Here is a 26,964-nt window from a genome sequence, read left to right on the forward strand (position 1 = left end):
AGTTTAATTTTTGGTGAATTCTAAACTTGCTAATTAGAATTAAAAAAACAAAAAATATTTGAAGAAGACACTAATAAAAAAGGAACAGCGTGTAGATGGGTGTGTTCCCAGATGTTTTAGCAAAAAAAAAGAAAAAGGTATTTGGAGAAGACAATGGGTGGGGGTAGGGAAACGGGGTATGTACAGGTGTTTCAGTAAAACGGTATGGGATTTGGAGAAGACAATGGGGGTGGGGTGGGGGGTCATGTGGGGGGATTTTATATCTAAACAAATATTATGAAAGATGGAAGTGAGAGTAGGGGTGTGGAATGGTGGGGATGGAGGCTACCAAGGTAGAGTTGGAGTTGAGGTGTGCTGGAGGGTGGAGACACATTTAATGCTAATTGTGAAACTTATGTTGTCTACTGCACTAGGGAAGTCATTTTTCCTCATTTTTAAGAAATTTGTTTTCCTAGAAAACATTTTCAGAAAACTTTGACAAACCAAACATAAGAAATAAAAAAATATTTTCCTCCGTACCAAACAATCCCTCAATGTTTCCTCAGCACTCAGCAGATTCAAAAAAGACATTTCTAAATCTGTGGAAATGACAGACTGTTTTTGACAATGGGCGGAGGAGAGCATTAAGCAGTGGCAAAGCCAACAGGTAGCAAATTCCTTACAACAATGATTAGATGTGCTTAGGGAGTAGCTTTTGCCTAAAAACTGAAGGAACTGATTGAGCTGCACACTTTTAAACCACATATACAATGATTGGTAATGGTTTTATATACACACCTTATTTGCCAGAAATTATTTGGATCTGAAGAGGTAGCACGAGCTACATCATCATCCTATGTACAAGACTATGGACAAGGAAGAGGCCAGGGCCACCACACATGACACATACTAATCAGCCACTATTTAAAACTGCTAACCTTTTGTACAGAATTGAAAAATCTAATCATATCGTCATAAACATCTGTTTTTGCCCTTGTACTCAGGAGGAAGTCAATATGACCATATTCCTCAATATAAAGCAGATCTGGCTTGGATTTCAACCCCTTTAGTGTATGTTGGACGTCGATGACATCTGCTAACGCGTCATTGCCCCCATAACCCATCCACAATGGCAATGATGTGGGAATCTGGCTGATATCAAATACCGGGGGCTTTGGTTGGTTATAGCGCATGAGGTTCTTCCACATTCCATAATCATACATAGCAAAACTCCCTTTACGGATCACTGCAAAATTTTGGATCAGGAAAATAAGGACGAGAATGACGATATGAGCAGTTGCCCTACACATGAACACACTCAAAGTAGCACAGATCATAACAGCATCGACATATTTGGCGAAACTAAGGATGTAAAACAGAGCCCAAGAGGAGGAGAGACCTCATTTAAACCTTGTTCGGGAGATATTGACAAAATGAAAACTGAAAATAGCTGATTCAAGAAATTGAGATGAACAGGGAATAGGAGACAAAACCCAAAGTACTCGTTTAGTGGTCAAGGTTCTAGATTTAAACTGGATCTGACATCCAGTCCTTGTCACCCCAACCCCAGGGGCCAAACTCACTATTTCCCATCCCACTGGAAAAAAATAATAAGAAGAATAGCATATTATATTTTGCATAATCTGAAAGTATGTACATACTCTGAAAGAGATGATGCAAGTTCTTCGAGGATGATGGGTGAGGTTCGTATTCAAGATAGAAATCAATCCGTGAATCATTGAAGCAACAATTCTTGCCTGCATGAATATTGATCATCCAGAAAGTACGGAAAGACATAGTACAGTTCATACTTTTGAGATAGTTTAGTGCTTCATTTAGAAGAAAGGAAAAAAATATAAAGCAGCCCATACTACCATCAATAGAGATAAAAAATATCAATGGTGAATAAAATAATGAAACTAAATTAATGTGAGCTGAATATTACAAAGCAAGAAAAAAAATTCCAATTTGGGATGAAATATTTTGATAATGAATTCCATGACCAAGCCCAGTACACCATATAAATAAACAACCTGCTATATAAGGATAAACCAATATGCTATGCATGAAGTTGAACATGACTATCAAGTACTTCAAGCAAACTTGCTCAGGTTATTTGTTTTTCAACCACTGTAAAAAACTATAGTTAGGCAGAAAGCTTAAAAATGCTTTAGAACAATCTTCCAATCCTTATGTATTTAAGAAACAGTGTTACATTACTTCCAACATTTCCTTTTGCCATTGATTTCCGGATACTATCCTCAATAAAGTTGCCTAATTATGTTACATCAACTGAATTGTTGCCTAATATAGCTAAATCTTACTTTCTCCGTCCTAATATATATGCGTTAGTTTGACTTGGCACGGAGTTTGAGAAAGAAAGACTTTTGAAACTTGTGGTCTAAAATAAGTTATAGATATTTGTGTGACTAGAATCATTTCATTAAGGGTAAAATGAACATTTTAAAGTTATATTGTTACTTAATATAGAAATGTGTCATTCTTTTTGGGACAGACTTGAAAAGGAAAGTAAGTCATATAAAATGGGACAGAGGGAGTATATAGTTGCTAAAATAGGAGTAGGGATATCCAACGTACTCAATCAAATCTTGAAGTATTGCTGTTCCAAGGCTAGTCATATAATGAAAAATTGAATCCTCTAGTGTGAGTGGCAGTTGAAACTTTTAAGCAGCAAACTAAGTTCACATAGAGGACACATTCGAAATTACTTGGAGGCTGACTTTTAAGATGTTACTAGAATCTATATTCTCTTAAACTGGCCAATTCTTGCTTAAGATAGCCGAACCATTCAGACTAGCAATTGACCAATCTAAGCTTATGATGGGAAGTTAAAATCAGAAAAATAATCATTTTACCAAATTGCAGAGATAATAGAGCAAACAAATGTCTCAGTAAGATGCTAGTGACAAAAGAATGGTAGAACCAACCAATTTTTTTTTTTGACATCAACCGGCTAAACCTATACCTTGATATCCAACTTAAGAAGTACAATAGAGAACTTGTACAGAACAAGTAGGAAATGCCTAGAAGTGGAGAATGTATAATAAAGAAGAACCTGTAATAGCACTAAGCCAGATGTCACAGTGAATATGCCCATCGCACATCATATCCATGATTTGAGTCCCCATATTACTGCAAAAATTATAATGTGTCAAAAGTTTAAAGGAAGGCACTAGAAGATCATAAGAACACTGGATAAAGAAGTGAAAGATTCTGCAGAACCTTTTGAAATTAAGTTGATGGATCCCCAATGCAAGAATTACCTAATGCATACCATAAAATTTGTCAGAGTATTTCTGAAGTCGTATATATAGTGAGACTAACATGGCGAGCCACTATTTCTTCACCTCATCAAGACGTATTTTGACTAATCCAAGCACAAAATCTGAGGTGATATGATCCAAATATGATATAGGGCAAAGGAGTGCTGCAGCTTTGACCATATCCACAATATCTGGCTTAGTAAAAGCAGCAAGAGACATGATTGTTCCCTGAATATAAAATGAGGAAAAGAAACATAAGATGCTATGTCAATGATAGAAAACCTTACAGTTACATAAGACATAGATGCTATGAAAGAATCAAACCTGTGAATGTCCTACAACAAATATTTTTGCTTTTGTGATCTTATTGACATATCGAATCATTTCTGCAAGATCATAAAGAGCCAACTCTTGCCAGCTCCAGTCCCAAAATTCCTAAGACAATCAATAGAGGATGTAAGACATTTCCAATACAAACAGTTGTCTTTATTTGGTAACTAGCACATCATCAGGAACTGCATATATGATTTCTGCAATAATTTATATTTTCATAAGAACAAAGAAAAGCATGAAATATCTGGCAATAACTGACACATTCTCTGTCCAATATGACAAATATATTGGTTAAGCATGAAAAAGAGTTCACTGGCATAGCTAACATCATTAGCAGAAGTATATTAAACTGGCAAAAAAATAAGTAAAAATATACGATATTACTTAGGTTATCTATGAAGATTTGATGTGGAAAGAAGAATATCATCGTAGTTTCAACTTTCAAACAGAGTTGTTGAGCCAACTTGAATTCTTAAAAACTTGTGTATCATATGCAAATTGTTGATGATTTTTTACTAGTTTACATACTAAAAGTGCATGATTTATCTACTCATTTGCTGAATATATCTTAATCACTACATGCTATGTATTGTGTTATTTCTGTCACTGCTCCTTAATTCTGTTTTTTTAATCAAGTAAAGTATTTCATTCATAATAACAAGGCCAACTTGGCCATATACAAGAGATGTGCCAAAAAAAGGAGAACCTACAAAATATGGTCTCCGAAACACCTCCCAATCCTCTGTAAATAGGAACTACATGGGTACACCTAAGGAAAATAAGGGATCGAAGACTACTCCTTGATTGAGCAAAGCTTATCTTCGAGGCAAAGGCAAGCTGGGATTCATCGATGGAACATGTGCAAAGCATCAGTACAAAGGTGAATTGGCTGAATTGTGGGAAAACTGCAATGCGATTGTCCTCTCATGGATCGGTTGTACGGTTGCAGCTGAACTAATGCTGAAGATCCTATATGCTTCACATGCGAAACAAGTTTGGCTTGACTTCAAGGAGCGTTTTGATCGATCGAATCTAACGAGAATTTACCATCTCTGGACTGATATTGCAACCTTACGGCAAGGTATGGATTCTGTAACTACTTATTACTCTAAATTGAAGGATTCATGGCATGAATTAGATATCATGGCACCATTGCCTCAGTGTGACTGTGGGGAATCACGACCTTATTTGGAGCATTTAAGATTTCAAAGACTGCTGCAATTTCTTATGGGCCTAAATGAAAATTATAGTCAAATTCGAAGTAGTATTCTGGCAAGGAATCCTATTTTTACTGTGAATGAAGCTTAGGCTGTAGTATCACAAGAGGAGAGCCAAAGAACTTTAGGAGTTGTTGATGCCAAGGAGGCAGTGACTTTGCTAGCAGAGAAATCACAAACCTATAAACCATCTCCTAAGAAGGAACCTGGAGCTTCAGGTGGTCTTCAGAGGTTTGATCTTTTTTGTGAATATCGTGGGTATCGAAACCATAAAAAGGACAATTGTTATCGCTTGATTGGTTATCCTCCTGGATTCCAGAGTCATAAGAGGGACAATAGTAATGATGGTGCAGGATATTCTAGATCTAATGAAGGTGTTCAAGGTGATGGTTCCAACTCTTTTGGAAATACTCAGAATCAGCCCACTGGATACAGACCTCAGGGTCGATTTCAACATTACTCAGGTGGTTATCGACCACCGAGGCCTGCTGCTAGAGGTGGTTCATCAGGGTTCAGGCCTCGAGCTAACTCCACTTACACTTCAGCAAAGCCGTCCTCCTCACAGGGCCATTTCTTCAGTGATCGTCAATATGATTAGATGTTGCACATGATGGGGAATGAAGAGCCATCACAGTATTCAGCTAATCTAGCAGGTATCCCTGCTTTACTGTCCAGTGCCTTAGTGCATGACGGGATTATTGATACAGGTGCATCTCATCATGTTACTCCATTTAAGGAACTTCTTACTTCACTTAGAAGTCCACATGCTGTTTTTAAGTCCAGGTTCCTACAGGTGACATGTCTCAAATCAACAATGAAGGAAAGACAATGATTATGGGAGATCAAGCTATACACAATGTGTTGCATGTTCCTGAGTTTAAATTCAATTTACTCTCAGTTTCCAAGCTAACCAGAGAATTATCTTGTGTGTTGTTACCTTCTTCCCTGAGTTTTGTATATTTCAGGCACTCTCCAATGGCAAGGTCATGGGGATTGGTAAGGAAAGAGAAGGCTTATACATTCTCAAAGAATCTATCACTAGTCCAACTTCAGATACATCAACAAATCTTTCAACTAAGATCTCTAGCAGTGTAGAAGATATTTTATGGCATTACAGACTTGGACATCCATCTTGTGCAGCTATGCAACACATTTCCTCTCTTCCGAGGAAAGTGCATTCCCATGTCCATGACACCTGTCACATATGTCCATTATCTGAGCAACATAGACTTAAATTTCGAAGTAGTACCACTAAGACTATAGCCTGTTTTGATTTAGTCCACCTGGATGTTTGGGGGCCTTATAAAAGGCCTACATATGAATGAAGCACTATTTTGTTACATTGGTAGATGACTACAGTAGATATACTTGGGTCTGCTTAATTCAGTCAAAGAGTGAAGTGTTCACTGTGTTGCAAAATTTCCTGTCATTAATAAAGAATCAGTTTGATGTGTCTATTAAAATGTTTAGATCTGATAATGGTAGGGAATTTGTTAATTCTCAATGTGTTGATTTATTTCGTTCAAAAGGAATCATTCATCAAACTAGTTGTGCTTACACTCCTCAACAAAATGGGCCAGTTGAAAGAAAGCATAAACACATTGTAGAGGTGGCTAGAGCCTTGAAGTTTCAGAGTGGAATACCCATCTGATTCTAGGGGGGAATGTATAAGAACTGTTGTGTATCCGATAAACAAACTACCTTCACTGGTCTTAAATGATGTTAAATTAGGTCTTAGGCCTAACTCACACCCCAAAAGCTAGCTCAAAGGGAGGAGGATTGCCCAAGCCTTGTAAGGAGTCTACCCATCTCATTAACCACCGATGTGGGACTTTTGTCATTCTTTAACACCCCACCTCATGCTCAGTGCTTAGCATCTGGTGCGTGGGCAATTTTGATTTTGGGGGTCCCAACATCGGGTGAGACGGGACCTGCTCTGATACCATGTAAGAAATATAAGAAAAGAATATTATTATATTGTTGTCGTTTACATTATTACATTGAGACCCTATTTATAGACCCTAGAATACAATCCTTTACCAAGTAGGATACTACTTAGTTATTTGGGAAACAACCAAAGATTGATCACCTAAAAGTCTTTGGATGTCTTTGTTTTGCTAGTGTGCTGCCTAGAGGTGATAAATTTCAAGAAAGGGCTAGAAGAGCAGTCATGATAGGTTTTTGTGAGAACCAAAAGGGATACAAGCTATATGAATGTGATACTGGACTTCTGTTTGTCTGCAGAGATGTAACATTCAAAGAAATAATGTTTCCTTTTAAGGATCGAACACATTGTGAGGTTGAAGATATGTTTGCTATCACACCACTTGGAGCTGTAAATGATTTGGCCGTTGAAGAAAACCATACTCAGGAAAATGTTTACTTTCCTGATACAATCATGCAAGAAGTTGTACAAGTTAAAAATCCACATTATTTGACTGTTGAGACCACTACAACCACAAGTTCAGGAGCTATGGAACTTGCAGGTGCTGATGATGATCCACCAGGGTATCCTACAGCCATCAATGAAGTTGTTCATGCAGATGTCCCTGATGATGCACAAGTGGTTCCACCTCCAGTTATTCCAAGAAGACCTTCAAGAAGTGTTAAACCACCTATATGGCTCAATGATTATGTTACTTCTGCTAAATCTGTAACAAATTGCACATATCCCATTGCTAACTACATTGGTTATAAACACTTATCTAGAAAATATCAGGCCTATTTGAGCTCTTTTTCAGCTGTCCAAGAACCAAGAACATTTGAAGAGGCATCTCAACATATTTAATGGGTTGATGCCATGCAGCAAGAAATCAATGCCCTAGAGGAGAATCAGACATGGAACTAATGCCATTGCAACCTGGTAAGCACCCCATAGGATCCAAGTGGGTATACAAAGTCAAGCTCAACGCTAATGGAGAAATTGACAAGTACAAGGTAAGATTGGTAGCAAAAGGATACACTCAAAAGGAAAGTTTGGATTACCATGAAACCTTTTCACCAGTAGCAATGATGGGAACAGTTAGAACAGTTATAAGTGTGGCAGCATCTAAGGATTGGAATCTCTTTCAAATGGATGTAAGCAATGCATTCTTACAAGGAGACCTATATGAGGAAGTTTATATGTCTTTGCCTCAGGGATTTCATGGTAAGGGGGAGACTAGAGTGTGCAAATTATTAATGTCACTATATGGACTTAAGCAAGCTTCAAGACAGTGGAACATTAAATTGATCACTGCCCTGCTTGATGCAGGCTATAAGCAAAGCTCACATGATCATTCTTTCATCACTAAACACTATGGTGGTGATATTGTGATCCTATTGATATACGTAGATGATATTCTACTTACAGAAAGCAACATTAAACTTATTGATGATGCAAAGAAGTATTTGCACAGTTAGTTCAAAGTCAAAGATCTAGGGGAATTAAAGTATTTCCTAGGAATTGAAGTTTTGAGGTCTCAACATGGGATTTTGATGAATCAGAGGAAGTATGCATTGGAACTTATATCTGATGTAGGATTAGCATGAGCCAAACCTACTCACATACCACTGGAGGCCAATATTAAGCCTACTACAGTTATGAGTGCACAGGAGTCCATGATGATCCTTTATTTGAAGACACATGCAGATATCAAAAGCTCATTGGGAAATTGATTTACTTGACAATTACTAGGCCAGACATTTGTTTTGCCGTCCAATTGCTGAGGCAGTTTATGCAACAGCCTAAGCAATCACATTGGATGGCTGCATTAAGAGTGGTAAGATATGGTAAAGGTTCACCAGGGTTAGGGTTGGGCATATTCCTGAGAAATTGTCCCATAGAAAATTTGGTAGTACACTGTGACTCAAACTAGGCTGGCTGTCCTAATACGAGGAGATCAGTCACAGGTTTTGTTCTACAACTAGGTGCTTCATTGATTTCTTGGGAATCCAAGAAGCAACAGACTGTAAGTCGTAGCTCAGCAGAAGCAGATATCGCAGCATGGCTGATGCAGTTGCTGACGTCATCTGGATGGTTGGATTATTGAAGGACTTATCTGTGAATGTATTAACTCCTATACAGCTCTACTGTGATAGCAAGGCAACTATACAGGTTGCTGCGAATCCTATATTCCATGAACGCAGGAAACACATCGAGATCGACTATCATTTTGTTAGGGAAAAGCTCAAGGAAAGCCTCATACATCCAGTTCATGTGTCCACTAAGTTTCAGCTTGCAGACTTGTTGACAAAAGGGTTGGGAGTCGCACAACACAGTTCTTGTTATCCAAGTTGGGGGTTCTCGATATTTTTCACCCTCCAGCTTGAGGGGGAGTATTAAAACTAGCCAAAGTTAGTTAGTTATAGTCACTCACTGTTAGTGGAGTTGTTAGCTGTCTAATTTGTGTTGGTTAGATTAGAGGAAAGATGACAGCTGAATGAGCTAATTGTAGACTATATATAGTCAAGCTTGTATTCTTTTTCCAGTTGAAGCAAAAACAAAAGAGATCAATAAAATAGTTCCTCCATTGTTCCTTCCGCAAGATCTGTTTGCAGAGTAGCTTAAGAGTGCAACTCATGTTTGATAAATGACTAATTGAGCATAATTTGACATTACTCTTGTTTCTTGTTCTTCAATTTTCTGTTATTATATGACACAATAGCCTAAGCCCAGATCATGTACCATGTTCCCGTGTACAACAGATTTAAAACTTCAAGACAATTTAACTCCAAGTGGGGGTTGTTCCAGTTGAGCATCTCAGCTTCGCACAGTTAGATTCCTTCTTTGGAGCTGTTCCGCTTATCATTTGACTCCTATATACAGTGTTCTCTCCTTCAATTTTGCAAAAATTATTGTAGATAATTTAAGAGGCAAAAAGTGATTATTATTATCATCACCAAAGAAAACCACCAGGGTCTACCGTAGACTTTCCATGACTCAGCCTTTTATTTCCGATGTCACAGATAGCCGACCCTTTAAGAAGGCAGGAAAACAAAGGCTACGCCGTGGCATGCAAAACAAATGCATGTGGGGGATGCAATGTGAAATGAATGTGTTCAGCTGAATATATCATTTTTCAAACAGTGTATAGATATATAGGTAAAAGATCACTAAAATTTTGAAAAATATTTGAACCCATAATTCCACTGTGCAATGGATTCAGTGCTAAAGAATAATGGTTGAACCCATCAAGTATGATTCCTGGCAGCTTCTAGACTACCTCATGAAGGACAAAACATATGCAAAACTAGAAAACTATTCGTATACATTATACATACATAAGATAGAAATAATACCTTATTCTTCACTGATAAAGATACATGCCCATGACTCCAATGTGTGCCACGCACATTTCCAACCCAGACATCAAAACCTTGATCAGCAAGGATAAAGCCCAATGACTGACTAGCAGAATTCATGAACCATGCATCACCTGCCTGCATAAATCAAGATTCTGCAAAAGTTCAGTTGTTGGGGAATAGATCAGTCGTCAACTGTACCATAAATGCAAGTATCGCTCTGTACTTGCTTGTAGGATATTGGTATGCTTCAAGCAAAGAACTATAAACTGTACTGTTACAATCCAAATGACTTGCTACCTTAAAGAACTCCAACTTAACTCTTACTTTTCGAATGACTAGTAAACATGGGTATGCTACCTTTGGTGAATTGGGAAATGGTTAGCTCTAGTTACTGAGCTGTGTGTTCTGATACAGCTTGAGAGTATTTCAAACACTTCCTTTTTCTTCAGATGATTTAAAATTATCTAAATTGAGCATCTACATAAGTTCCTTACATGCAAAGAAACGTATCAGTGGAAGCAGTACTAGCTGAATATAAAATGATCTGAACTTTCAAGACTGAAGTTCCCATAAGATGGAGGTTAGTCACCGCTCATAATAGAGAATTGTGATTGTACTAGAAAATGGCCCAAATAGACATTGTTGTAGTAATTAAATTTGTTTCTCACTGATTATTCTGAGAAATGTGTTTATGGCATGTTATGGCCACCCGGCATCCAAACTAACAGAAGAAACAGAGCATGACTTCTTTACTGCTACTATTACCTGAGTGCCAAAGAATATTGTTTTTCATATAAAGTCTCTGAACAGGATGGTTATTTGTTATTACTACATAAATGCTCAATTTATTGAGACTCCAAAACATAAAAGCTGCAAATATCCTGAACGCCTTTATTCTACATTGCACTATCTTACTATTAATCATTAAAATCCTGAATATATGCAAAAGAAAATGAACCTGAACAACCATAGCCTCAAACCCTGAATTTAAAATTTCAACTCAAGCTCAATGTGCATCCTTGAACTCAACTTCTAAAGCTATTGAGATGAGGATTACCCAAAACCATACAAGGAAACAACAACCCGCTCCCTCAGCCGATGTGGAACACTAACACTAAGATCCAAAAACATTAACTTTGAGTTGCGTTTCCTAATGAAGTAAGGTCAAATAGTAGATAAAAAAATTATAAGATAAGGTATATAATTGATTGTTGAGTACCAAGAAGGTACTTCAAAAGTAAGGCAATATAGCAGATACAACATTAAACAACCATACAATACATCTAATAAGATTGAGCTAGTTTGAGATTAACAGAACTATTCTACTGACACATCATTTGCTTTGTTTCTTTATTTCTATATAATAGAAAGGACAGTTTCAACATGTCTGGTTATTTGTCATTCAACTGAAAAATGAGGGTATTTTCCTCATTTCAGCTTGCCAAAGTGATAAGCCTTATTTCCATTTCCGTGCATTGTATACATGCCTTTCTCTCTGTAATTCACCACACACGTACCCTTTTCCGATTCAGATATAATTTCAAAGTGAATGCTTTATCCCTTTGATTATCTATGAAATTTTTGAGCAGTGAAAGTGAATGCTTTCAAGGATCCAACAATGATTATTACATGCAAAACAGCAACTCATGAACCTCTTGAAACCCAACAAGGATTGTTGGAGGAAACAGAAACACTGAAACCATAAATTGAGAGATTGAGTCAGAGGCTAAAGAAGCTGAAATATGTCGACATATATGCATATTAATCAATGTTAAACATATAATTCAAATTTTAAATCAGCAAATAGACTAGTGTTGTTGAAATATTGAACCAAAATGATAAAGAGTAATGCAAGATAATAGGAAAGAGGCTCTGCCAGCGCAGATTAACGAGCAAACAAAGCAGAAACGAGCATATAGTATCGTGTTGCCCGCTTAATTATTATCAAATTGATTAATGGATCGACCTATGAGGCTGCTAATGTTTCAAGCGAGCAAAATTTCCTCTCATGAGAGACTCATTACTTATATTTGAAACAGGTTTAGCTTTTTCCTCATCTTATTTCAATTATTTTGAATAAATTATCATGAAACTTCCATAGAAATTAAAGTTCATGAATCCTTGCCTCTATCAATGGAAGTTCATCCATTTATTTTGGCAAGAGGTGGCAGCTCTATAACCATCTGCAAGATATCCAAATTGGGTGAGTTTCCTACATTGACATATTCAAAACTGTTTTTCCACTGTTTTGTTTAATAGTAAAATTTCTTTTTTTTGAACAGTTAACTTCGTATATTTCTCACAAACAGTACATAGGTTGTACTGAAAACCATATTTACAAATTTTACTTCAAAATCCTGCCAACTCCTATCTAAATTGAATCTAGAACATCAATTATGGAGATAGTGTCATTTGAATATATTTGATTACACCAAAAGCATAGTAACAAAAGGCAGTTTAGCTTAATCTTTTGCAAACTATTCTCTATGCTATCAGAACATCTAGCATTCCTCTCCTTCCAAATTGTCTACCAGATACAGGCAAGGACAATTCTCCATATATCTCTGTTTTTTTCTTGCACACCAGCTTCCTCCCAGCTCTGCGTTGCTTTGGTAATATTTCCAGGCATAGTCCATGAGATGCCTTTGAGATTTAAGAAAATCCTCCATAGCTGTCCAGTGACTTAGCAATGAAGAAATAAATGATTAACTGTCTCAGCCATTTCCCCACAAAAAAAGAACACCTAGGACAAAGTGGTATCCTTCTCCTCATCAGATTGTCTTGCGTGAGAGCTGCTTCCTTGGCTAGCAAGTAGCAACCAGATAAAGCAGGCTACTTTGTGTGGAGTTTCGTTTTTCCAGACGCCTTTCCATGAGCAATTACTTATGCATTGAGGTGTTTGATTCATCCACATGTAAGCATTACTTACTTTGAACTGACCTTTCTTATTATCTTTCCACCATAAGGTATCTTGACCTACCTCCAGTCCATTGAATTGTTCGATAATATTGAAGAAATCTGCAACGCTTTGGATCTCCCAGTCATTTAGATGCCTTCTAAAGTTAATCTCCATCCAAGGGATGTCCAAAATTCTACAATAGTCTTTTGTTGATGAGAGACTAATGCATGAATATCTGGGGAACAGATTTTCCAGTCTTCCTGCCTCATGCCATTCATCTTTCCAAAAATCAGTTTTAGCCCCATTTACAACTTTAACCTTAATGTTGGTTTTCCATAATATTCTAATAGACCTCCATAAACTAGCTCCATAGGGTGTTGTTATTTCTTTCATCGTCCAGTGGTCTTCCTCTCCATACTTAGCATTAATAACATTCCTCCATAGAGTCTGGTTCTCATTGCTATACTTCCATGACCACTTCATTCTAAGGGACTTGCTTTGGAATTACAAGTTCTTGATTCCCAATCCCCCTTGTCTTTTCCCAATTATTACTGCTTCCCATTTGACCAGATTATAACCCTTCCTTTCATTGTTTCCTTGCCAGAGAAGCTTCCTCCTCACCTTGTTCAACATATTAATAACCTCATCTAGAATGGGGAAATAGACATCATGTAGGTTGAGAGTGAATCAAGGACTGAGTTGATGAGAGTTAGTTTGCCTCCCCTGGAGAGATTCTAAGTCTTCCATCTTGCCAATTTCTTTTCACACCATTCAATTACACTATTCCATATTTCAGTTGATTGTGTTTTTGTTCCCAATGACATCCCTAGATAGATGGTGGGTAGATACCCCAATTACCTGCCTAGGATTGCATTCAAAATCTCCATGTTTTGCACCTCATTAATTGGATATAGGAAACTTTTCCTCCAATTAATGTGCAACCCAGAAATCCCTTCAAAAAGTACCAAAATCACCCTCAAGGTCCTGAGTTGATCCTCTTCAGCATCACATAGTATCAGAGTATCATCGGCATATTGCAAGTGAGTTATCTCCAAATTCCCTTCTCCAATTCTGGCCACGTCAAATCCTCTGAGCCACCCATTCATATTTGTTGTTTTGATCATGCTACTAAGACCCTCCATAGCTATTAAGAAGAGACAGGGTGACAAAGGGTCACCTTGTCTTAAACCCCTTTCTGCACTGAAAAATCATGCGGTGTGCCATTGATAAGCACTTAAAATCTTACTGTTGAGATGCAATATTAGACCCATTGTATCCACTTTTGAGCAAATTCTTCTCATAGAATCCAATAAGTACTCCCAGTCAACATGGTCATATGCCTTCACCATGTCTAGCTTACACAAGATTCCAGGCTTTTTATGCTTTAGACTGGAGTCAACAACTTCATTAGCTATTAGCATTGCATCCATAATATGTCTACCTTTGATGAAGGCCATTTGTTGTGGATCAATCAACTTGGCTATCACAGCTTTTAACCTTTCTACCAGTACTTTGGAAAATAACTTGTATATACTGCCTATCAAACTGATTGGTCTAAAATCCCTCAACTCTTTGGCTCATTTTTTCTTNGTCATGTCCTCGGTGATGTGAAGCTGAGCCAAGTCCTGTCTAATCACCTCTCCCCACTACTTCCTAGGCCTACCTCTACCCCTCCGCGTACCCTCTACCACCAGCCCCTCGCACCTCCTCACTGGGGCGTCTGCGCACCGCCTCTTCACATGCCCAAACCATCTCAGTCTCGCTTCCCTCAGCTTGTCCACCACAGGGGCCACTCCCACCTTCTCCCGGATAACCTCATTCCTAATCTTATCGCTCCTAGTGTGCCCACACATCCATCTCAACATCCTCATCTCCGCAACATGCATTTTTAGTCTACCGCTTGTGGTTTCAAAATATAACTTTCTGTAATATTCCACAATTTCCCCTTCAATTGTTCCTGGATCTTGAGATAATTCCCCCTAAATCATGAGTTGGTCAATGTTGTACCTTTTGTGTGCATTTGCCATTTTGTGAAAAAAATTGGTGTTTCTATCACCCTCTTTTAGCCACAATGACCTTGACTTTTGCCTCCAAGATATTTCTTCATTTCTAATCAATTCCTCATACTCTAACAACTTGTTGCCCTCCTTTCTCTCTCCTCTTCGGTNTTGACTTTTGCCTCCAAGATATTTCTTCATTTCTAATCAATTCCTCATACTCCAACAAACTTGTTGCCCTCCTTTCTGTCTCCTCTTCGGTAAGCCTTCTTTCTTCCATTATTTTGTCAAACTCTGCCAGTTTATTGAGTAAATTCCTTCTTCTTGTTCCCTGGTTTCCTTGTTCACTCTTGCTCTATTCCTTAAGCTTAATTTTGAGAGCTTTAAGCTTGGATACAAGGATGAAATCCAACTTTCCAGAAAAGTTGAAAGAGCTCCACCATTCCTTAATTCTATCATTAAATCCTTCTGTGCCAAGCCACCAATTTTCAAATTTGAAGTAGTTTTTGTTCTTGTTCCACAATCCTCCCTCTAAGACAATAGGTGAGTGATCAGATCCTAGCCTCTGCAGTGGCATTTGTTTTAAATTGTTGAAGCTTTCATCCCATTCTCCTGAAAACAAGATCCTGTCAATCCTAGAGGCTATTAGAGGCTATCTTCTGGTTATCCCCTTTGAACAAAGTATAATTGTTATCTTTCAGGTTGTCTATCAATCTGCTTCAAGTCTTCAATGACATTATATAATTCGCTCATGCCCGCTGAACTTCTTAGACAGTTTCTCTTTTTGGAGATGAATCTTTTTTTATGACAAGGGAAACCCGGAGCCGATACCCTTTGGGTGCGCACAGGGTAAAACCCCCGCCCCTATGCAATAACTCGCAAACCATAGAAGAGAGGTTACCCGCACTAGGCAAGTCCGGTGCGACGAGCTCGACCTTGAAGGCAAACTCCTTGCTTTCACTGGCAAGGGGTTTCGAACTTGAGACCTCCAACATGGAAGTCCCAAGCCCAAACCACTGGGCCACCCCGAAGGGTCTTTTTAGAGATGAAACTGGCCACATTAAAATCCCCACATACTACCCAAGGACCTTCCATCAGACCCCTTACTGCCCCACTCTCCTCCCATACTAATCTTCTTTCTATGTAGCAGTTAGGAGCATATACCCCAGTGATATGACAAGAGAAGTCTTGCAATTGTGCCTCAAATTTGCAGGTTATGAGTAAGCACCTATTTCCATGATTTCTCCCTTCCATGCCTTGCTGTCCTGTAGCAACAGTATACCCCCTCTGGTGCCACTAGCTTCTAAGCAAGCAAATCTAACCCATCGACCTCCCCAAATTTGTTTCACCTCCTCATATAAATTCCCCTCTAGTTTAGTTTCTTGCAGACAAATAATGTCTACATTCCATTCTATCACTAAAATCTTAACCAATCTCCTTTAACCGTATTGTTCAATCCCGTAACATTCCATGAGACAAGTTTGAACTTCATCAATTACTGCTTGTTTCACTTCTCCCCTTGCTCCTATCCCCATTGTTTTTGAATTTGACATCAAAAGACACAAGACTTTTTAGCTCTTGAGAACCTCTAAATCTTGTCTTCTTACAGAAATTCACATTCTCCATTCTTCTGACTTGTCGAGAACTATCAACCTGTAGAAGTAGTTCCAGAGCTTCTTCTTCAAGTCCTAGAAAATCTGCTCTAAGAACTTTGCCTAGTTTGATCATATTTTGCTTCACCCACAATGATGTTTCTCTTCCCTTGCATATTATCGATTGTTGTTGCTGGACTTGCAGTGGTTCTGCCTCCTCAATATCCCATTCCCCTACTATAGTAAGTAAGTTTCTCTCCCAGCCTCAATTAATCTATTTTCGATATTGTCGGTCTCTTTCTCCCCTAACTCCCTGTCAGCTGTTCTATTAATTGCTGCTCAACTTCTACTGTTGCTTTTCCTGACACGCCTTCTATCCACACATTCGTTGTCTCCCTCTCCTCAATTATCGATAGATTTCTAATCTGCATGGTTGCTGACTCTGTTCCCGGGAGATATTGAACTTCTGGAGTTTCAATAGAGATGTATCTATTCTGTTCCAAACCATTGCTATTGCTCAAGTTATTAAAAATGACTAGGCTTGAAAAACCAGGCCCACCTTTTCTTGAAACTATGGGCTCTTTATTGGGCTTCAGAAGCTGGCCCAATTTTTCAATTTCATTTGAAGTGATCACATGCTTCTCATGTGCTCCTCTTTTAAACACTGTGGGAGTTTTTGAATTGATCCCTTCCTCGTATTCTATTGCTGGCAGATCCTAAGAAAAGTGGGATTGTTGTACTTCACAAATCACAACAGTAGGAACAATCTATTATCCTCTAAATAACAGGATTAATTGGGTCCTTGTCTATCCTTTCTTCTTCACCAACTCTTCTATCATTTCAAATCTGATTTTACTTTCCGACCAGATTGGAAAATAGTACTTAACACCATTTCGAGATATCGCCACTTTTTTGGTATTTTTTGACAAAGTAACAGTTTTGTGTATAAATCTTCAGCACTAAAGGCTGGGATCCCAAATTTACATTATGGAGCTGCCTACAGTTGAGTATACTCAACAAAACTAAACTAGATCCTACTTCATCTTACAAAGAACCTAGGATATCTATAATAGTTATAGGATCATCTACATATTCAGAACTGCACCAAGAACCTAGGATACAAAGAACCTAGGATATCTATACTAGTTATAGGATCATCTACATATTCAGAACTGCACCAATAGAAAAAAGTGATAATTCAATTCATTTTAATCCTGTGTAAGGGACTACTAATGCTCTCATAACATGTCAAATTTCTCTCTTTCCATGTGGTCCACCAAATCACTGTTGTCCTGTTGGGACAAGTACAAAAAGTTAGTTCCGTTAGCAGACACCTTTCAGAATGTTTGGATTTTTTTGGGTTTAAATGGGATTCGAACCCTGGACGCGAAGGCCAATTTATTTAAAAGGAGATCTACCACTACACTACAACTTTCTTCTTGTTCATGACGGGGGTTCAAAATTATTATATCTACATAAATTCAAAAAATTTACCATATATATGTCGGATAATTTTTTGCCGAGTGGGTCCGCCCCTATTCATGAGATTCTCCTGAGTTAGTGTTGCCTATTTCACTACCAACCAAGTAAAGACTTCTTTTGGTATATTCCTCCCATTGTTGGAAACCAAGATACTAGCCCATTTTATGTGGTTCTTCAGCTCTGTTTCTTCTGCTGTGGCCGCCCATTCCCCACATAGGGTTCCAATTTCTTGGAAGACTTTTTGTAACCATAGATACAAAGGGATTCCGACAATTCTAATCCAAGTTCCGGTGGACATCGTGCTATTAGGTACACACCCTTGACCCTACCATTGGGTTCCACCACTCCAAGCTGAAAGTTTCATTCTTCCAACTCCACTGCCCTTGTAAGGTTTGCTCAGCCATGTGCTTGTTGGGGAATTTGAAGAGGAACTTATCACCATACATTTCATAAATGTTCACCCTGAAAGCCTTCTTCCAAATCATAGTCGACCAAGACTCATGTAGTAATTTTCTAATTTCCTTATCTACATCAAGCTGTCTTTCTGTTGGTGAATGACAGAGCTAACTCTCTCTATTTACTTTTATTTTTTGGATTCTGGAATGAAGGAAGAGGAGAAAAGAAAATGAGAACTTTACGAACAGGGGCTACAAGTAAGTGAATTTGGTCACTTTGTGGTTTTCTTCTACCTTCCAAAATTTTATTTCTCTTGCTAACTTTCCTTCCATTTGTTTTCTTAACTAAGCAGTTATATAAGATTTCACTTTGTGATAGAATATTTTAGGACAGGTCTTCTGAGTTGTTGACGAGTACTAGTTTAAGGATCCATCAAAATTTCAGAAATAAAGACATTGTGTGATTAACTATAATGCCTGGTGTCTAAGCTTTGTACCCAGCTTAGAAGGATTAATCTTATTATGACTGTCTAATATTGAATGTGACAAAGCAATAAAGTTCTCATCACATGAGGTGCTCATTTTTTCTGTGCTTAGTTTCAAAGAAAGTGACTTGACAATGTGTGTCTTAATTTGTCTCTGTTTCGACTTACCCCGCAACAACTACTACCTAGCAAGCCTCATCAGCTTTTGCTTGATATATTAGTTATATTATAACTATTGATGTAATTGTTCAACACCTTTTATGTATATATGCACGTATATTTCAAGTCATTGTGATGATATGAATATTAATTTTTCACTTTTTCTATCTTACGTAACAGGTTTCAATCTTATGGTCAAAGATCACAACAACCGAGAGGATGCATCCCATTTTTTTATGTAAATATATTGTACATAACTATTTTGTAAAACTTGACTTCTTAGCAAATACCATCAAGCAGTTAATAGGTAATAAGCTTATCTTCTCAATCCATCAAGCAGTTAATATGTAATAAGCTTATCTTCTCAATCTTGGTATGTTTACGGTTTGCATCTTATGGTACATGCAATCCAACTTCTAATTGGTATCAAATCTTGACATTTACTATTCAAAATGTCCTTTACGTTGGGCCCATGCTGGCACGGGCTATCTTTGTTGTACTTTAAGCTTTTGCTTTATTAAAATGTCTGCTACTTTTCAGATTAATTAATACTTAACTAATTAGTAGAATATGAAAACAATTTTTCTTTTGCTGTTTGAACCACAGTTTCACGTGTTTGAATCCACTTAGATTACTCCCTATGACAGAAAGCAGGAAGAAAAGAAAGCCACTTAGGCTTTTGTATACTTGAGTGTGGCTTTTAGTAAAATTTATAGTACCTATGAGCTTGTAAAGTAAAATGTTAAATTCATAGCAAAACTTCACTATTCTTTCTGATAAAGAGATGAATTCTACCCTTTTGTCACCCGCGCGTTACTCTCTAACTCCAAAAGGTTAAGTCAAACGAGGAAACAAAGCGGTCAAAAGAACTTGGAAAAAGATTAAGAGTTGGGCAAAGGGTGAAAGAGGAAAGCTGAAAACTGTAATACCGGTTGAGAAGATGATAAAATGAAAAGAGCTCGCAATACTATTGAGAAGTTAAAAAGAGAATGAAGAAGTGCAGAAACAAAAGAAGATGAAGGGAATATATCATTAAAAACTGTGAATAAATCATTGCGATAAAATAGAAGAGATACACTTATGTTTGGCCGAAGATGACCAAAGCAAAGCTAATAAAAGGATTTGAGATCCTGTACACAACTGCCGAATGTTTAAACCACTTCAAATTATTTATTGCATCCTTTCCATGTATATATAAACTACTCTTATGATTGATTACGTGTATTTATTATAAACTTAAGAATAGAAGTGACAATCTTTACTTATGCTTATGTGTGACAACTAACCATGATTCAATCCTTTTTCCAATCTGATATTTTCATGAATGCTAATCCTTCACATTCTCTAACTTATGTAACAGGTCTCAGTATGTAACAGATCTCAGTCTTATGATCAAAGACAACAACAACTTAGACTACACCACAACTAGGCATCAACACGATGCATTATTTTGTTATCCTGTAAATAAAATATATATTGATATTTATTCAATTTTGAAATACTCGAAATGTTCTTCATATTGAGCCCGTGCTGACACGGGCGGTAACGTATCTATGAAAATGAAGAGATTAAATGCTATTCAAGATGCTTCAGCTGAACATTGACGTTATCCTACCTATCTCACCTAACCTAAGATGCTCTCCACAAAGGTATCTCTCCAACAGCATTCTTATACAATCTCCTTCATGAAGACACAATGCCTCTTTTATCTCAAAAAAAACATATTTACTTCTTGCTATCCCTTCAAACTTTAAGCTTCAGTCTTTTTTAGGAACATGAAGTCATCCCAGAATGTGATAACTGAAGCCAATTGAACCAGTAAAGACCCGATATTCAGATATAGTAAACTTCTGACAGAGAAAAAATTCTGATTGATTTGGAGAAATACTGCTGCTTAGGTTGGTCCAATCATTATAAGATTCAGGGCATAGATCCTACAACAGAGCACTGTGCTGAAAATCAAACAAGCCAGGCAGAGACAAAGAATATATATATATATATATAGGAATTTAAGTATGTTCCAAACAGGTTACAAAACTGCAATAAAGTCCTAGTATTCAAAAGGTAGCAAATAACGAAGTTCAAGATTTGTTAGCAACATTACCATGAAGAGTCCATGGATAAGCAGAACTGGAAGACCCATTTCTCCTCTGACAATTGTTGAGCGAGATGACACACGTTGAAGTCCAAGGAGGAAACCATCCTTTGTCTTAGTCTACGTGGATTCATTACACACCAAAAAAAAAAAAAATCAGTTGAATCAGCGACTAAAAGTGTCACGCAAGGGCTATTATGATTGAATACAGCATAAAGTAAAAGAATATCATCTCAAGGAACACTATGTCTATATTTCTATGTACCTCGAATTCAAGTAATTCATATTTTTCATAGCTTCCATATAGGATATTTGAACTGAACTCCAGAAAGAAAAAAAATCCACAATTTGGATAAAAAGAAATCATCAATCAATCAGCCATACATGTATCATCTCTAACTAAATCTCTCAACTCAGGCACACTTACGAGTCCAATGCTGAGATAAATCATTATACTGCAATTTTTAATCAGTAATTAACTTACCCAACGCTCCTTGTCTAAACACACATACATTGGAGATTTATGAGGAAAAGATGTTAATGCTGAAGATTATCCGCATGTTATATATACATTAGACATGGATGGAGGCGATAGAAAGGGTACCTGGTGCTCTGTGCAAGGGAAACCAGCAGATTGTATGAGGTGAGCGCATAGACCTCCTGTAACTTGAGACTTTCGCCGGAGTTGTGGAACGGCGGTGAAATCACCGACAGAGAACAGGAGAAACATAATAAGCGCGGCAAGTGCCCGAGGATGATCCATTTTCTCCGGCCACGAAGAGACCTGGAAGCATGTGCTTGTAAAGCAACGACAGCAGAGGTGAGGAGCAAGCTAATCATATTCTTTTTTATCTCTCACACCAAGTTGCTGTTGACTTTCCAAATCCTAGCCTAAAATTATAAAAACATTTGATTATTGTTACCCATCGTATTGTATTGTATTGTATCGTTATTATACCTATAATATTTATTTTGATTGCTATTTAAAATGTATTATATTGTATTCTTAAATTTCGTTGTTGCGTAACAACGAAAACCCCTATTTTATGGAACAACCGATTTGGTGTGTTCCCATTATTACTTAATTTCTTTTTCCAATTATATCTTTATATAATATTTCAAAATATTATTTTACCCTTTACCCTATATTATTTAATTCTAGTCAAACCTCCTACCCTAGAATAATTAAGGATATATTAGTAAATTTATAAATTACAATACAGTACGATATAATCAAACCAAACAATTAACATGTTATTAAACAACAACAAACAATACTATCTAGCCAAACATTGTATCCACCATACAGTACAGTACAATAGAGTACAATACAATACACTACAATACATTATAAAATAATGAGTAACAATGATCCAAACAAAACATTATTGTCACACAAATAGGTTCAAAATGGAATGTGATAAGTGTGTAAATTATAACTAAGAATAAAATGGAATTTGTTGTAAAAGTGAATGCCAGGTAAGCCTCAAATTGTGGCAAATTAATGACCAAGTAAAAATACTGTAGCAAGTTCCATTTTCCAAGTAATGTATTACCCTTTTGTGTCTATAAAAGACACTACAAATGGTTAATGAAGTAGACACTCAAATTAGTTACACGTTACTTCTCTACTTTTTGTCTTTCTCTTTCTTTCATATGATTTTAGTTATCCGCACGAGTCTCTAATCAATTGAGATAACTTTTAATCTTTTACTAAAAGAAGTTGAATTAATTTTCTTTTTCATTGAATATATAAAGAAATCAAAAGGCATATGTTACTAGTTATCTAGTCTTTGTCCATACATCTCATTTACGGAAAGGTATAAATTTTATTTTCTCAACTCTAAATAGTTCTTTACTAATAATTGTTTATTGCCCTTGTCAACTGTCAAGATTCAAGATTATCATATATGAGATGATTACCTTTATATTTCACATTAGAAGATGTTATGGAAATAAATGATTTAATTGTGCTAAGTCCATATATATATATATATATATGTTTGATACTTTACTTCAACCGTTAAGAATCAAGGTATTCTAAAACTCAAGTTCACCTTACAAAATTAGTATTACCACGGTACAAAAACATCTTTTGATAATTTTTGTTACTCATTATTTGCTTATAGCTTCTTCATCTTAAGGAAAATATAAAATTGAACTTGCCTTCATAATTTTGTGCTTGTTAAAATTTGATAGACTATCATATGGAATATGAAATTTTATTACTTATTTTGCTAGAAATTTTCAGATTTCTAGAACAAGTTATTTAGATGTAAAGATCTGTTTCTCATTTGAATGGATCATGAACTACTAATTATATTAGTGATGAATCTATTAGTTTATCGTGAATTCATCTGATGATCTTTTGTCCTGTTAATTAATTGATGATTTTGATTTAAATTAATTTCTAGAACATATAGTATCTATAAGTAGTTGGGTTCATCTACAAAATGCAATTATGTATATTTCAAATTAACAAGATAGTATTTTTAAGGCGAAGCACATGTTGAAAGTCAAAAGGGGGTTAATTAAAAAATTTCTTTAGTCGACTTTCTATGTTGTCAAGTCGACTCACCCGCAGATTAGTATAACAGTATATGGTAAGAGTAAATGCAATAAGTAAAAGACTCAGAGAGTTTTTATACTGGTTCGGAACACCGATGTGGTACCTACTTTCAGTCCCCTTGGGTTACAAGGGTTTCCTTAAGAGCTTATTGAGAACTTGGGTGTTACAAAGTGTTTACAATTGAGAGCCCTGCCTGAAATGCAAATCAGATCTTCTTCTTTGACACAACCTCTACTTGTATAACCTACACTTAGATCTTTTTTTCTCTTTTCTTTTCAATTGTTCACACAAGTGTGTACAAAGTTTTACGAAAGATAAAAAAAATTACAATATAAGCTCAAGTGAAGTACGTACTTCACTACTAGAGCTAAAGGAGTTTTATATAGATAGGCTTTTGCTCTTGTAAGGAGAACCCAAGGGTGTTTATCTCAATCAAGGATATTGAGAATTTTCTTGATTGAGGCGATTTGTTGAATCATGTCCATATTAGATATGTGCATGATAAAATCGCTTTGCCTCCTTCTTTGTGAAGATCTACTTGATTCTCAGTTTGACTGGCTTTTCTTCCTTCCCTTTGGAGCTTTCTTGATTCTTGGAAGGATTGCTGATTCTTGGCTGGATTATTGATTCTTGATATCGTCATATCAATCAGGATATGCTTGCCTTTGAAGGTTGTGTGATCTTTGGCAGGATCGCTGAATCTTGATTTTGTCATATCAATCAAGTTATGCTTGATTGATTTTGGAATCTTTTTACTCATTGCTTTCTTTTGTTTAGTTGCTCTAGAGATCAGGAATTATCTCTTTTCTTCTTTGTGTTTTAAGCTTGGTTTCTTTCCTTTTTGATGTCTTTGCTTTGCTTATTTCCTATCTTACAGATCCTAGTCAGGCGCTAGGGTTGTGGTGACCTTGATTATGTATTCCTTGAATGATGACTTTCCTTTCTTGTGTTGCTTCAATAAGTGCATATTGATTTCTTCCTTTCTGGTAGTATTTTAACGTCCTTTCCTTTCTTTTTGAATTTCTTGCCTGTGAATTTATCAACATATGGGATGAATATTTCATTAACAAAAGTAATCAATTATATGAGGCTATCACATGATAGTAGTGATGGAATTTGAAGCAATTTTTACCTACTATAATGTTTAAGTTGAAATATATATTTCTACATCTTGCCATTTCTATTTGTCATCATGATGTGGGTTTAATACCCTATTTCTCATGGATAAAAAAAATCTTAAACAGTTTGGAAGTTTCAATTGCTCATTTTTCTTGGAAAATTTTTGATAATGATAACTACATATTTTTCTAAGATAAACATTTTTTTGTTGTAGATAAATTCAATATTTATGTGTATAATTATAAAGTAGTAATAATGTTAAAGGCTCTAGGGTGAGTCCAATTGCACTTTGGCTTATTATGTCAATGGTTAAAGGTAAGATGATGAATTCAAATTTCATCGCACCAAAAGGGCAAGACATTGATTAAAGTTTTGATGCTCTATGATGATAAGATATTGGATTCAAGTCCCACTATATATGGCCTACAAGCCTTCTTATAAAAAAACATTCAATTCAAATTCTAATGCAATGTATTGATGAGATAATGACGAATGAGCAAGCTAATGCTCTCTTGATGAAAAATTAAGAAATACATAATTTTGCTTCATTCTCTAAAATAAATGAGGTAGCAGTACATGATAAGTCTGAAAGACGAAAAAATCACTATTGTGATTGTATAAATGAATATGAGTGTGTCTAAGGACAAAAAAGATAGTCATCATTGTGATAATTATAAAAGAAATAACATTATGAATTCTCAACATGATCCTTCAAAGAGTGAAGGTAATTTTTGTCATCAAATTTGGTGTGAAAGGTATTGGGCATGTGATTGCCGGGTAAACTAATTTGATTTTATAAATCCTCCACCAAAATAAAGAAATATAAAGTGAAAGTGCACTTGACCTTTCAAAAGTGATGTCGAGGTATGTCATATGAATATGATAAATTTCCAAGCAAGACAATGAACTTCTTATGAAAAAATAATAATTATTATGAAGCATGTATATATGATTATAGTTAATTCTTTGAAGAGATGTGACTTGTGATGAGTATCATGAAACATGGATCATTCTTGAAAGTGAATGTGTAAGAGATGATGAAAATTATAAATAAGGACATACTCATGTATGATTTAATAAATACCACAACTCACCCCTATGGGAGATTTGAGAAAAATAAAGAATTTTTATTTTGGTATACTTGGTCATTGGTCAAGTACTTTTAGTACATCACACATATTGTGGTATGTTTTATTATGAACTACCAAAAGGGAAAAAGAAAGAAATAATTCTTAGCCGTACAAATTTATCATTGATTATGTACCTCAATACGTTACAAATATTTTGCCAGGCATTGAAAAAAAGGGAAGAAGATATTAGTGACAAAAGTAAATCAAGAAACAAGTTTTGCCTGTAGTGATTTTGACCATGACAATGATGATATAAATTTCTCCTTGAAGGAGATATACACCACACAAACATGTTATGAAATATGTGGTAGCATTAAAAGCAAATTATGAGCTTCTGTTGAGCTAATGTGTTACTACCCAAAGAAATAAAATTGCTCGTGATATTGAAATTTGTAAGTCTCGAAAAAAACTTTTTAAGTTTAAAAAAAAATAGTCAAAGAAAAAATATATATATTGAGACTATAAAATATAAAAAGATTTAAGATCTTGATATTACTACAATCAAAGTGGGTTATAAATAAATATTTAGGTGAAAGATCAACCATTTTTATGTTGTTTGTGGTATATAAATATGGGCATGATGATAAAATCGCATGTGATAATAAACTAGAAGTTCACTAAAAGAAATAGCAGTTGTCATGATCGGTTGACCATCCCGATTTAAATATGATACGAAAATAATTGATAATTTATGTGATTATATATTGAAGAAATAATAAATTATTCAAGAACTCTCTTATTTTGTTTGTTCTCGTGATAAAATAATCATTGTACTAGCTAAAGTTGGGCCATGCACCTGCCATGTTGACTATTTACCATTATGTGATTTAATAAATACATCTATGGTATGATCACATGTGGATTTGATATCAAATTGCAATTTGATTTTTGTAAAGGTTGTTTGCTCGAATTGTTAAATCAAGAGCACAATTCAAATTATAAA

The 26,964-nt window shown here is 36.1% G+C and overlaps 2 protein-coding genes across 2 annotated transcripts in view; one reads left to right on the top strand and one right to left on the bottom strand.

Moving 5' to 3' along the window:
* LOC125862923 (probable protein phosphatase 2C 55) overlaps window positions 1–26,964 on the top strand; it is a 217,629-nt gene that overhangs the window by 119,780 nt on the left and 70,885 nt on the right. The gene's annotated exons all lie outside the window — the stretch shown is intronic.
* LOC125862922 (triacylglycerol lipase 1) lies at window positions 765–22,025 on the bottom strand. Its single transcript, XM_049543042.1, has 9 exons — window positions 21,808–22,025; window positions 21,213–21,323; window positions 10,094–10,234; window positions 3,588–3,698; window positions 3,348–3,491; window positions 3,223–3,263; window positions 3,056–3,132; window positions 1,641–1,736; window positions 765–1,225 (listed from the first exon to the last, which is right to left on the bottom strand). Exons 1-9 carry the CDS (start codon window positions 21,964–21,966, stop codon window positions 900–902), a joined length of 1,206 nt encoding a protein of 401 aa, XP_049398999.1. The 5' UTR covers window positions 21,967–22,025; the 3' UTR covers window positions 765–899.

Source organism: Solanum stenotomum, chromosome 4 (genome assembly GCF_019186545.1).
Source record: "Solanum stenotomum isolate F172 chromosome 4, ASM1918654v1, whole genome shotgun sequence".
Classification (NCBI taxonomy): Eukaryota; Viridiplantae; Streptophyta; class Magnoliopsida; order Solanales; family Solanaceae; genus Solanum; species Solanum stenotomum.